Source organism: Aythya ferina (genome assembly GCF_964211825.1).
Source record: "Aythya ferina genome assembly, chromosome: 1".
Lineage (NCBI taxonomy): Eukaryota > Metazoa > Chordata > Aves > Anseriformes > Anatidae > Aythya > Aythya ferina.
In genome coordinates, this window is record NC_140296.1 from 118171276 (window position 1) to 118185937 (window position 14662).

Sequence of the window (14662 nt, forward strand, 5' to 3'; positions counted from 1 at the left end):
GCCATCTCTGTCCTGACTGCAGACTGCACGAGGTTTTCTTTGCTATGTTGGGTAAGAAAAAAAAAAATCCAGTACTTACAGGCAAATTTCCATGTTATAAGATCACAGTTGCTGGGTCTCATGAGATCTAGCAATGATCACAAGGTATTTCAACAAGCTTTATTCATGCATTTCTCATGTCATTTCTGGCTTTGCAGTTAATCATAAAAAAAGGCATTGATCCTGAGTGAAGTTGATGAGCTAAGAAGTAAAGCTATGGATAAGATTTTATCTTTGCATATTTTTGTTACTGATAAAATGAATTAAATACAAGAATTGCTTAACAGATGTATAAATTGTAATTGTGCCAATGACTTTCAGGCTGTAGCTTGAGGAATTTATCATTCAGATTTCTGAGTTCATAACTTCACCTCAGGCAACCAGCGGAAAGCCAAGTCTTAGCTAAAAAGGTCAAGAGTTGCTTTTCAAAGGGAGGTAAGAAAATTAGGAGACAGTGCACAAGCCTTTTGGGCACTTTCATCATTTTTGGCTTTTTCAGGATTTTGATTGAAATGCAGTGGAATGTCTCACAAAATGTAAGTAAATAGACTACCTTTTAAAATTGGGGCTTGCCCTGAAACTTACCTGTTTTGTCAGGAATTCTTATAAACACCGAAGAGGTGATTGTGAACAGGTTGTAGAAAGAAGTGAGGTAAAAATATGTCAGGTGTAACTTTAAGTGTTCCTAGTGTTCTGAAGGATTGATTATTTTCAGGAATGCCTTTGATTCAATAATTGCAAAAAAAAATCTTCCCTTCCTATGGGGTGGGTATAAATTTAAAGTTTCAGTACTGTACCAAAGTTAATGGAGTTGTCTCTACTGGAACCCAGGCTGTGCTTCTTTTATAAGAAGTGGACCAGTAGCTCGTAAGTGACGAGGCAGCCTGAGCCATGTATTTTTAATGCTGTCTTCACTCTGTCTGGGTCACTTCTGCTTCACGTAGTTTGTTTGCCTGATGCTGGTACTGAAATAGCACAGTATCAAGAAAGGCAAGTAGTAGTGACCTGTGAAGCTCACAAAGGCTACGTGTCAGCCCACAGCAGGAGATTTAAGGGCTGGTCAGGGCTGGAGCATTCAGTATGGCTGGGGGGACTTGGACAGTTTTGTGTTTTTACAGAGCTGTTCCTGGAGGCTTTCCCTCAGTGGGAAACTAAGGGGGCCTTTGTTCTGCATTTACCCTACACATTTCATAGATGCTACCACTGTAAATAGCACCAACACATTGGCAAGTTTTCCTCAGCCAAACTTCACTCAGAAGTTACTGTGAGGGGGATACGTGCAGGCTGAGCATGATTCCCCTAGAAATTAATGCAAAAAGGGAAGTCTTTTGTGTTGAAGTACTTGTTCTTCAGACTTTATTGTGCTAAGAGTAAAACCGCTTGCTCTTTTACTAGGAAAAGGTGGTTGGTTGATGCCGGCTTTGTCCAAAACCGCACCATACTGCGGCCGTGCCCGTTGTTAATGGGACGGAAATGTACCAGTACAGGCAGCAGGGGAGCCCTGGGTTGGGCAGCTGCGGTGCCCACCCGCCCAGCTGCCCCTTGCCCCCGGCCATCGCTCCTTCGCGGCGCCGCCACCCGTGCAGGCGGCCGGGGGGCGGGCTCCTGCGCCGATCGGTGGGGCGGCGAGCCAATAGGGAAGCGGCGGGCGGGAGGAGAGGTGCAGGTCGTAGCCAATGGGGGCTCGAGAAGCTGAGGGCGCGCGGCAGCAGCGGTCGGCGCGTGGCGGTAACGGTCACTCGTTGAGCGCTGCCTGAGGCGGCAGGGGACCGCCGCCATGTTAGGGGGCGGCTCGGGCAGGTCGGCAGCTGGGCGTTGCGGAGCCGTGAGGGGACCTTGGGCTGCGCCTCGCCTGAGGCAGCGGGTGAGCTCTGCTGGTGCGCCAGCGCTGCGGCCGTGGGTACCAAGCCCTGCGAGTGTCCCAGCGCGAGCATGTGGTACTGTGCGCAGGTCCAGTGTTGGGTCAACCCTGCTTCGGTACACTGTGAACAGAGTCACGTGCATTGCATTTTTTTATTTAAAAACAAACAAACAAACAAAAAAACTAATTTTTGCGTCTTTCGGTCTGGCCAGACAACAGCTGGTTCGGAGCTAATGTACAAAAAGCCACTGTGCTGCAAGCTTAGGGACTCTCAAATCACGAGTGGCAATAGGAGTAACGTAAGAATGACCATTTCTGTAGCCATCTAGTTTAGTACCAGTTCTCAGTGCCAGCCATGTGCTAGGAAGGAGTGAAATGAAAACCTGGTAAACAGATGATACAATGCGGTAACCACATCCAAGCGAGCACAACCAATGCACCACATCTAATCTGGTATCTTCTAGGTTGAGATTTGCATCACTAAGTTAACATGTCTGCATCTGTTTTAGCTATTCCAGATGCCTTTATATGGATGAAGCGTATTTGGGCACCGTTTATTGTTCACTAGAAAAGAGCCAGGGAAGTTGTTTTGTTTTGTAAGTCTAAAAAATGTATGCTTCCTTCCAAACTCAATTCACACATACCATGGGTGAGCCTCACTGGTCAATGAAGTGCCTGAGAGGAAAATGCTAGATTGATCCTGGCATTTGCCAGACATTTGCTCTTTCCTTTTTTTTTTTTTCCTTTTTTTTTAGTAGAAAATCCAAGAAGTCTCCGATTCACTTATTTTTAAGGCCTTTTGAATATATCTTTCATCTGAAAATACTTTTATTAATGAAATGACATACTACTAATGTATCTTAATAATGCTAATAAAAGCATAAAATGTTTTTAATAGAAATAATGATGTTCTGAGCTGTACAGTACCTCATTTATTTGATATGAAAACAAAATCAGCTGAATCCTGATGGTGGGTAATTATAGCTTTAAATGGGAAAATATTTTTTTAGTCTGACTCAGTAGGGATTTTTATAAGCATTCACCATTACATATTTAGATTATAAAATCAGGATCTTATTTTGCTAATCAGCCTCAAAGTAGCTAGTAACAGAATCTGCTTGTTTTGTTTCCATGGTGTTGTCAATGCTATGAAGAAATAAACTTCGAGTTTGTGGCAAAACTGGCTTGCAAACGTATAGGGAAAAAAATGAGTAAGACAGTGGCATTTTTATATAAGTGTTTTGTGCAGAAAAAATGTTGTTTCAGGTGTTCTTTTTCCTCAAGTTCTGTAAAAATAAGGGCTTGTTTTTATTTTTCAGAACTTTGTAGCACAACCTTGAAATGGAACTACTTATAATGTGTAACTACATACTAATATATAACTATATATTAGTATATTAATATATTAATAGTATATATTAATATACTAATAGTATATTGGTATATTAATTAGTATATATTAATATACTAATCAATATTAGTATACTAATTAGTAATTAATGTATATTATTAATATACTAATCAATATTAGTATATTAATATATTAATATACTAATATATTAATATACTAATATATTAATATACTAATATATTAATATACTAATATGTGTTGACAATAAGTCAACAAGTATTGTAAATATATTCTTCATGCATGTGTTTATAGATGACAGGGTAAAGAAGATTAGCTTTTTCATGTTAAATTTCTATTTGCTTCTATGTGAAGCTTCATGGTGAGAAGGCATGCGAACCATTTCAGCTTCTATGTGATCGAAGTCTGAAGACATGTAAAAAGGAATACCAAGTTAGCATTTTTTTAGCTCTTTGAAGATATTTTGAAATATCTGTGTTTGAATTGCAGATTTTGAAAATAGCTTTTCAACTGCATCTTACAATGTAAAACAAAAGGAAAAAAAACAACCTTGTTGAAATAGTGTTAAATTGGACATACAGCTTTTTGGAATTCCATGTGTCATTCTGCTATCTCTGAGAAGTCCCACACCAGAGATCCTGCAGAAAACTGATGTTTCAAAAATAGATCATTTTTCAGAAAAACATCCCCAAAGTGAAATAAATTGGCATTGTTCACACCAGGAAAACAGCTTCCTCTTACCCTCCTCTCTTTGTATCAACAAAGTAATTCATCACTAGACAAAGTTTTTAAAGCTGTGGGTAATTTATGAAGGAGGATTCCAATGGTATAGCTGGGCGTACTCATTTGAACTGTGATGCACCTATCCTCCAGACTCTGATAAATCAGAGAAGTCACTGGGGGTGGAGCCTTAGCGAAAAACAAGTGTCTCAAATATTTATTAAGGAAAATGATTAGCTATGCCAATATATGTTAGAGTCTCTTGATGTCCAAAGTGCTGTTGGCATTACAGAAAATGAAAAACCAGTGACGACATTTACAGCTGAGGCTAAGGGAGGTTATCTTTGAATTTATGGGAAGGCTGGTATCGTGACCTGTGCAAAAAATATTTTTGGAATTATATAATGCTAACTCAGCCATACAAATGCCTTATAAAACGTCAAATTTGGAAGTAAACACAGGTTTTGATAATACTAATATAGCTGTATTTAGAGCGGTCTTTGAGGTTTACTCACTGGGAACTGATTTTGCAGGCAGCATTATTAGTGTTGAGTATCATGTGGCTATTCATTTCATTACTGTATGCGTTTAAAATCTGATTCAGATGCAAAAATCATTAAAACTTTTGGAATTATGAATAATGGTTTCGGTCTCTCAATGCGGACAAATTTAATATCTGCCACTGTTTTAAGTGGGAATACTGCCAGTGGAGGTGTAGTTTTATGAGAGAAGTTTGGTTTAATAATCAACATTTTTCCTTGCTTTATGGAGGAGACAGTTCTTTGTGTACATGGTTCCATCTTCCTCTCCTGTGTAGAAAAAATGCTGGGCAGTGTTGTTTTCGGCATGTGCTTTTCGTGAAGGATTTGTCAGTGTTTGGAAGGCTGCTCTTCACTAGTAATTAATGTATTATTATTACTGGAAGAATCTCTAAAATATTTCTGTTGTGCAATTTACCCACCAGAATTTAGTACTAGAATTTACCCACTGCATACTGTATGTGGTGCGTGCTGATTTATATGGTGTTTATTGTACCAGCTACGACTTAGGACAGGATGCTGCGTAATTATTTGAGGATAGTGACATGAGGTCTTTTTGCATGCTTTCCTGAAGGAAGATGATTTTTCAAGGGTCGTAACTAAAATGCTGTTACACGGGCTGAGAGCTATGAACCTCGTTTTGGCTACTTCTGTACATCAGTGAGTTTTTGGACCAGTTTAATGCTTTCTTGTTGCATGAAACCGGGGCTGGGAAACCATTTAAAGTTGTGAAACATTTGAGCTTCACTGAGGAATACAAGTTTTTACTTCCAATTGAGCACTCATCTTGCACAGAAAGAGACACTGGATAAAGTTTCGTTTTAATATAGGTAGCTTAGGGACATCCTCTGGGGTTTCAATTTTTTCCGACATTTTAGTTTTTGTTCCAAAATTGTTGTCATAAAATCTGAACAAAAAGGCAGAAGGTTGTTTGCAGTATTTTATCTCAGTGTCTGGAGAATGTTCTTGGTTTTGTTCTGCAATTGCAATCCTGAATGAGTCCTGAATGTATTCTGTCATACCTGTTCCATATGTCCAAGTGAGTTTACATTTGTGTGTGTGTTTTACAATGCTGTTATATCTGATACAGAATACTACTTTGTCTTCACAGCTGGAGCTACAAGCAAATCGTGAACCTCAGGAAAGGTCCCTTGAACCAGACATTTTCTCTGCTGTGTCGTGAGAATGAACAGTACGTCAAATAGCAGTTCAAGGCAGGTACTGTTCTCATGCCTTTCTGCACTTCTGTTTAAGGTATTGTTACGTGCAAGACTGTAGTGAATGTAAATTACCCATTTCTATCTCAATTCCTGTGCAAATTCTGAAGCAGCTTTGTGATGGGGTGGAGTTCTCTTCGATTTCCCTGGACCTCCACTTCCCATGAGCTCCCTAAAGAGCAGAAGGGCTTTTCAATTCAAAATCCTGGAGCAACTTAAAAAGGAGAGAATAAAGTGACTAAGGCAAAACACATGAAGACACGATAAATCCTGTATGTTATTGTAGTGTAGGTTTCAGTTCTGTTCAGGCTTCAGCTTGGTTTCAGGCTTGGTTTCCGTAATGCCTGGGTTTGGCACTCTCCAGCCTGTTGGATGCTTTGGTGACCACTTGTGCATGGTGGTGGTGCCTGTCAGCAACTTGCTGCTCTGTGTGGGCTCTGGCTGAACTGCAGGGCCCCTTTCGGAGCTCCTCTCCTTGTGCCTTGTCCCACCCCACAGCCTGGAGGATGCATGCCTCCAGAGAAGGCTTAGTTGCTTCCCCTTTCCAGAGGATACCTCCTGATTTGGCGACATCTTTTTCTAACTTAATAAATTAAGTAGATTCTGTCTATTGCAGCCTCCACTGTTACTGCTCAGTTAGCCATACTGTTTATTAGGATGAACTACAGCCAGAACAAGCCTGAGTGAAACTGGTAAAACATTAAATGAAATGCATGACATCGGTATTTTAACCCAGGCAGAGAAGTGTGAGACAGTCACCATTTGTTAATTTTGGTGTTTCTCTGTAACAGCCTGATTTCTTGTAAGAAAAGCCTTTCCTTACACAGTTACCATTCCAAGTACCTGACTAGCCATGATAGGCACCAAATGATCTTGACAAGATCTTTTCAATCACCAATGGTAGAATTTGAACTGTAGATAATCATAAAAGACCTTATTTTTTTTCTGGTCAGTTTCTTTGCAGTATATTTTATGTGACAAACCAATCTGGTTTTAAAGTAATTCTCAAGTCTTTTGCTTGCACTGAGTTTTCCAGCTAAAAGTGAGGTTCTGCTTTCTCTCTCTTTGAAGTATGAAGGAGTATAAAATACTGCTGGCCTTTTTGGTTTGTTTGCACCCTGCTCTTAATTGCTGTACTTATTGCCTCTTAGAGGTGTGTGTGAAACTTGTCTGCCTTTTGATCTTAAACAGCTACAAAAATACTGTGTTAAAGGTCTTCATCATTTAAAATTCCCTCTGCTCTGTTTCCTTTGTAGCCATTCCTCAATTGTTCCTAATCATCGCTATGAAAAACTCTTTCCCTTGTCTCTTTGTTTCACAAAATGCAAAACGGATAGCTTTCTCATGACTTTGGCAGCTAAAGAATGTCATTTAACTGGTGAACAAGGTTGACTCTTTATGCCATCCATGTTGATACTACTCCACGGCCATCAGGACTGCAGGATTTTGCAGTTGTTGACATGTCAGGGAGTGCAACCAGCTTTTCAGTACTATTAATGCAGACTTGGTATGTGCGTTGTGACAGATATATCTTCCACTGCACCTTTTTCCTCTCTCTGCCTCCACCTGCTTTCTTTTCCGAGGAGCTTTGTAAGAAGCCTTGGTGGGCTGCATTCTTATGCTTTGCTTGTAGTGAAGGAACTACTTGACTGACCACAGTTTTTTCAAATCCTTTGTATTGTCCTTTCTTGAACAAGGTGAGACTTTCTGCACTATTTGCTCTGCCTTTTCTTTGCCAAAAGTCAAAGACCAATTTCAGCCAAACTTGAAAGAGCACTCTTACACTTTTTTTTGTTTTTCCTTTTTAAAGTGGATGGCTTGGGGATAGAAACCCAAAGGAATGCTTCCTGCTGCACGGCAGCAGTTTATATTGGTACATACTGCAGGCAATGGCTCTTCTACTGATACAATGGAAGAAAATACAAAAGTTTGTAGAAATGGTAAAAAAAACTAATTCACAGTGAGTGAGAAGCTGTATAAGGTGAATTCTGAAAGTTGCTTTTTTCCTTAATGTGAAATGAAGTGATTATTGGTACAAAAAAGTTCAGCAGCTCATTGGTGGTATTTTTTAGTACAGCTGAGGACATTTTGTGAGAGCAAAGGAAACCTATATCCTGATTGTCTGAGTGTGTGTCGCTGTGCTGTTTGGCTGTTCTGGTGACCAGGCTGTGAGGTCAGCACTTCCCCTCAGCACTTGGGTGCTTGATGCACTTAAGAGAGGCCACAGCAGCTTCCAGGTGCAGCACCTGGGTCACCACTAACGATGGAGCTAGTAGCAGCAGGTAGTCACATTGCTGGCTGGACATCCCACTTCCCAGGTGAGACACTAAGACAAAGGCTTACAAATTACTACAGTCACTTACAACTTGAGCTTTAACTTTGTTACCAAATCCTGCTTACAGCTGCTACCCATATTAGCAATGTGGTCTATTTCAGAGATGGCTAAAGTGACCTGACAAAGCCATTTTTGCAGAAACAAGGTTGCTTTTTTTAATTTATTTAATGCAGAGAAAAATCCACCAGGATTTATGAAGGTCAAGCAGTATAGAATATATCTTTGAATCTACTTTGAGGTGTTTCAAAATAAACCTTCAGAATGGTTTGCATCAGACCTACTTCTGTGACTTAAGAAATAATTTGATCCAATTGTCCATGTATTTTTATCAACTGTTTTAGATGCATATCAGGTGTTTGATAAACAAAACATTGATTCTTTCTTTCTGCTGTTAAAACTCAATTTATGTATTTATTTTTTTGTTTCAGAAAGAATCGTGTCCTAGGACATATGTCCAATGTGGAAGAGCCTCCCTGAGCAGAATGGTCTCTGGCACTCATCTCGTTGTCACCAGAAGCTTGCTTTGAAAGAGCTACAACTATGTGAAGCTGCGCCATGTTCAGGAGCAAGGTAAAGTGACCTGCAGGCACTTAAGAAATAATGTAAGATTTTATAATAGGCCATAAATAAACTGTCTGACAAACATGCACTAGTGCAAGCAAGCTGCAAGATTAGAGAATTATTGCTTGAGGAAATCTTTTCTACATGATCTGTTCAGTCTGAATAGAAGTATTGCTGCATTGTATTAGTGTGAAACCTGACTGTAGGTTTCCACTTCAACTTTCTTCTCCGATAGCATCCTGACTGCTATAACCCTGCATTCCTTAAAGCCACATACAAAAGTAAAAAAAAGCAAAAGGAATTGCTCTGTTACTTGATCATAGAGTTGCTTGTGTAGTCATTCTGAATAGTTCCAGCATGCAGACAGAAGTTGCTTCTGCCATTTAAATGTGAATACAGCTAGAAGTCATCCTTCCAATTTTACGTGCAGTAGTCATTACCTGTGAAAACAGCATTTTCTTTCCCTTTTGCAAGGCAGCAGCACCAGCAGTTGGTAAAAACAACATGGCGTGCTGAAAACTAACACCGTTTTCTCAAGTTTTTCAGATGAGAATTTGTGTGGTTTCATAATATTTAATAGCTGTGCATTTCAAAGTTGAACCGTGGTATATTTAGTTGCGTTATCAATAACTGTTTTAAGATCTATTTAAGAGAAAGTGTGATGTGACAACTTACCAAGCTGGCCTTCCCAGGTTTGTCACTTACACACACTAACAATTCCTTATTGCTACTCTCCTCACAGGCCAGCATCACACATTTTGAGTAACGTGTGTTTCTTTCCTTGAAGTTTCACTGCTAGAAGAAAGCTCAAGTGTGCAGTAGAGTTACAAGAGTTTCCTCCAGCTTGCAGAGACACTCCCAGTGCAGAAGGAGATGAGTTTGCAGGTGTAAGGTATGTTTTGTTCTCAGTATAGAGCAATACAGTACAAATGTGAATACTCAGTGTTATTATGGCTAATGGACAAATTTCATTTACATTAAAGGTTTTAAGTTTTGGGGAACTTTTTTTCCCTAGAAATAATGCAGTTTGTATAGTGAACAGAATACTTTGCCTTTTAACTTAAGCACTTCTCCTGAGCTTTTGCTATTACCTCATAGCATTAGTGGGAAAGTAACAAAAAAATAAAAGATGAGTATTTCAGGAGTCTTGCATGCACTGTAAGGTATGCAAGAGTAGGATGTTTGCTAATTCTGAAACAAACATTTTCAGAAATCTAGATGCATTTCTGCTTCCATTTTTTTTCTGCCTTTACCCAAGCTGTGAAAAACCTTAAACATGAAGTTGAGACAGCACAAACTGTAGTAACAGCATTTATTACAGGTAAGTTGTTTTTCCCACAAAATGTATATTTAACAAGGTGCAGAGACATCTAAGGAAATAGCATGCGTTCTGCCTTACACAGTTCCCTGTCCCATTTGAGATCAGGCCTCCTAGAATAGTGGTCAGTGCATGATACAGAGAGGCTTGATGTAGTCTGCTGGTAATGGTGCAAGGAGTATTTCAATTTGACAAGCTCAAGACTAAGCCATTTAGGATCCAATTATAACTTTGTACTTGCAAAAAAAAAAATATCTTATTTCAGGAACTGTAGTGCAAGAATTAAGGTAAAGAATGGAAAATTTGAAAGCAAAAGAAGGTTTTTTGTCAGTAATTGGAAAATATCTATGGTCTGGCTGACTGCTAGTACAGAGGGGGTGGTCTGCTGAGTGGTGTTGAGGGATTGTCTCTGCCCCTAAGCAGTGGGTTGCACTGGACCAGAGCCTGATCTTCTCTTTGCACTAACCTAGGGCAGCTGCCTGCATGGTGTCTCAACTCGTCTTCGGAGGGTAGCGCAGACCCAGCATTCTGCCAGCAGCAAACTCCAGGAAGAGCCTGCCTGCAAATACCGCTTGTCCCAGCAGCAGATTTCCGCCACGAGGAGAGCTCTGGTAAGTGTCAGTTTACTGCTTCTAATGGTTGGTGACATGACGAGGATGGATTCCTCTTTGCCTGGTTGCTACCTACGCCTACTGCCAGGAAACAGCATAACGTCAGTCCTGGAGGCAGGGAATGGCCCAGATGTAGTATCGTAGCTAAAAAATAACCCTTGCATTTCCAAACCAGAGGTTATTGGCAGTAGGTTGTCAAATACAGACATACTGTGCATGATACGTATGTACAATTTATTTAAAATACTTTTTAACATACATTAAAAAACTCACTATTTATACAGTCTAATTTCTAGCAACATATACAAATACTGAGCAACTACAATACATGCTGAGGTAAGAACATACATTCTGGGAGAATACTCAAGCCAAACAAGATTGAAATACATTTTATATCCATATGTCTTCACATGTAAAAAAGAGACCCATTAAATGTACCTCTGCTTGCATTGCACACAGGAAAATGCTAACCTTAGGTGTGTCATGCAATTACATTTGGGTATCAGTGTTTAACAGTTCATAGCATACATCTTAAACCCAAATGTTCAATATTCAAATGTATCTTAGCCCTAGAAGATAAAATGATCAAAGTTGAAAGCAGGGAGCAAAGCACAAGACCCATTTCTTTCAGAAAAGGAACTTAATTCCATTCTTAAAGCAACCATTCCAGTCAACAGCTTATGCTGCTCAGGAAATGACACTGCATTTGGTTGCTTGAAAATAACTCCCTCTACAGAAACTCTTTAATTCTAACACCATCTTAGTCTACAGTACACCCACAGTTATACCATATCTGGCCTACAGTAAAAATTAAATGCAGATTTCCAAGAGTGTTAATTTTATTGACTTGAACATATCCATTCATTTTTATGGCAGAATATTTTTTTCTAAGCCTAAAAGCTTTAAATGTTTCTTGACTTGGCTGGAATAAGTATGTCACAGCTTGGTGCAAACATAGCTTTCTGCACCTTTCAAATAAAATCAGGTAATTTCAGAGTCATAATTGCTACTGATGAGTAAGAGCACATACTTACCTGTTTAAGCAAAACTATAAAGATTGCAAACTAGCTTTATCAAGCATAAAATGTTTCAGTAACACCAAAAATGCAACCTATATGCAGGAATTTCCTTTTTCATGACTAGGTCCTGCATACCAAACTTATTTGCCTATTCAGATTTAGGCTTAGACTCCCACATCTAAAAAAATGCATCATTCTCATGATCAAAAAAAAATGTAGAATTGGGTTTTAAGGTAGCAGAGCATAAAAATTTGGTTTACTGAGTTATATACAGCCTCTGTGCAAAAAAATTTCAAGTGTTAAGTCAGGATCCCATACTGGTAAGAAACACATGGTGGCAGTCGGCTTAAATAGTATTTTAGTTTGCATTTGGATGTTATCCACCCCGTGTAAAGTCCATGGGCAATAAACAAGGCTGACTTGAATTATATCACAGAAACAAACAGTAACCATTAAAGTCCATAAAACTGGGCTAGTGTGCAGCTAGGGATTTTCACATTTATAAATTAATTCAGCATCCTCCCAACAGTGCTGTTACAATAAAAATTAAAGCTATTTAAGATTTTTTTCTACTACTTGTTTATGTTAAAAAGCTGTGCTTTTTTCTAACAAGATAAGAAGTGATAGCCACGTTGCTTTCATCTTGTGATTACCTAGATAAAACTAGTCTATGTTATCTCAAGTAGAAGACTGACTGCAGTAGAGAAAACTGGAACATTCAAAAAGATACAAATTCAATTAAATGCTTCTAAAATTGACACTCTTTGGAACAGTAATTGTTCTCGGCAAAGGTTTTGGAATTGTTTATACTTCTACTAAGAACAATCATAAGAAAAGCCCTATGGCCAAAGTTTTCCAATTGTGCTAAAATGTACCATATGTGCTAAATGCATGTATTAACACAAGCTATGCACCATTAGAGTATTTGTGTGCTTTCTCAAGCACTCACAAAAGTATATACATATTTTTCTTTGTATATGCTCACATCTTAACGTACAACAACAGATACTGCTTGAGGGTGCGGGAACCTCTCTGAACTCAAGCCACCTCGAACACCTGGCATCTTCCTGTACAAGTTTGAATCGAATGCAGACGCTGGTCAGAGCAGCCTTCACTGAGCAGGGAACACGCAAAAACAGTTGTCAGGTAAGTTGCTTGTAAAACTTAGACTGTACCTACCTTATCCCTAGAAGGGATCAAGACTGAGTGGCTTAAGGAGATGAGGCAGAAAAGAAAAGGGATTGTATAGGCAGTTTTAGAAGGCTAACAACAATGGTGAGAAATATGAGGAACACACAGGTTACAATAAGCAATCCTGTGAACAAAAGCGAAAATAACAATTTACTATCAAGACTATTTTATGCTGTGAAGTTAATGGGATTTTTGCCATCAGTCCTGATATTATTTTTAGAGTCCAAGGTAGTACATGCATTTTGTAGGGTAAAATTAATTTTTAGGAGCTATAGTGCTAACATACAGATTTTAGAAAGTTAAGAGTTCTGATTGTGGGCTTTTTTCCCCTCAGAAATAGTAAGAAATAGTACCATTAGCAAAAAATTATTGGCTTTTGTACTTAAAACAGTTGTTTCTCCCAATTTATTATTCACATCTATGAATTACTGAAGCTAATCTTGAAGAATTCTTCTCTCATGTCTGGCAGACAATTGTACAGTAGTTTAAAAAAAAGAAGTCCATGTTTTTTGCAAGAGACAAGCTGTAATTATATATACAGCTTAAGAAAAGGCAGAATTACTGGTTTCCCAGACTCCAATGCCACATCTTTTGGTTCAACATTGTATTACTTAAGACTAACAATATAAAAACAGTGTGATTAGAAAATGAAACCGTCAGCTGGCTTTTAAAAACAAGCCACAGTTGCCTTCATCCTACCTTACGCATGAGCTAACTTAGTTCCTCCTTACTCCCGGCGGAGTAGGCTGTGCTCTGCGGTACCTGGTACACCAATTCCTCTGCAGCACCTGGCCCCAGCTGCCCCTTGGGCGTGTCGTACAGCGCCTGTGCTGATGATGCGCTGTCTGTCCTCGATACGAGTTTATTGTAAGTTCCCACCGGCGGAGGAGCTTGGTTCCCTGCTGCTTTAAAGGTGGAAATGGAAGGAACTCCAAGAGGAGTGCTGGGGTGACTGGACATGTCCATGATTATTGGCGTTGCATATTCTGGTCCAGTTATAGGTAGTGGTTCAGCGTAAGCATGGTAGACTTCTTGTACCGGTGAATTGTAAGGGTCCAAATCAGCGTAGCTTGCTTCTTTCCCTTCCTCTGGTTTAAAGGTTGATCTCTGATGAAGCGTGCCGACGATGCCCCCTACCAGTGGCTGAGCATACTCTGTGGCGCAAGCACCAACAAAACAGAATAAAAATACACTTAGAGCAGCAACACATTAATGTCAACAGCATCACAGAAATTACTATCCTAGATCAAACCAGTGGTCAGTCTGTCTGCCACAACCAGGTGCTTTTGCAAAAAAAAAAAAAAGTCATTTTTGCACAACAGATAAAGCTGTTGGATAGCTTATGCTTACAACATCCTGATTTCTCAGGCTTACACTTCTTCCCTGGTGAGCTACGATTTCCCATGTTGTAAATCTGGTCAAAACCAAGTTTTTTGAAACATGCTTCCCTGCAATATTAAAAGTAAATGAAATTATCCTGGCTGGCTTTGGATAAGAAGTGGTCCCTAGGGTGGAGGGTTTGTCCTGTGAGGGGAGAAGCCTGCACATGGTCAGCTGAGATGGTTTTGTTTGACAGCTAATCTGAATAACAAAAGCTAGAGGTGAGAAAAATGGCTAGCTGTGTTAAAAACAGACAAGCAGCCAAAGAGAAAATTGATTCTGCCTGCTGTGAAGCTGCAGTTCCTGTGTGTCTGCATATTTCTGCCCTCACGTAAGCACAGAACCAAAGGCAGAGGCAGTCATCTTCCTCTAATGACTGGTTCACAAGTAAAGGGCACGTGCTGTTACCAGTAATTCCTCATTTTCCAGATGAAGAGGATGATATAAGTCATTGTCAGCTCAGGACACCAAATGCCACATTTCCAATTTGTGCATAAAGAAA

The 14662-nt window shown here is 39.5% G+C and overlaps 1 protein-coding gene and 1 long non-coding RNA gene across 3 annotated transcripts in view; one reads left to right on the plus strand and one right to left on the minus strand.

Annotated features, from left to right (window-relative positions):
- The first annotated feature begins 609 nt into the window (after positions 1 to 609).
- Positions 610 to 13085, plus strand: LOC311438520. The gene is made up of 7 exons (XR_014694160.1): positions 610 to 1903; positions 5640 to 5746; positions 8509 to 8650; positions 9429 to 9533; positions 9900 to 9962; positions 10430 to 10570; positions 12595 to 13085. It is a non-coding gene; the product is annotated as an uncharacterized lncRNA (long non-coding RNA).
- Positions 10784 to 14662, minus strand: part of DCBLD2 (discoidin, CUB and LCCL domain containing 2) — a 43387-nt gene continuing 39508 nt past the window's right edge. For both annotated transcript variants that reach the window (XM_084522774.1, XM_084522775.1), the window contains one exon: positions 10784 to 13934. In XM_084522774.1, coding sequence (XP_084378900.1) covers positions 13492 to 13934 — 443 coding nt within the window. In that variant the 3' untranslated portion in view covers positions 10784 to 13491. The remainder of the gene's footprint in view (positions 13935 to 14662) is intronic.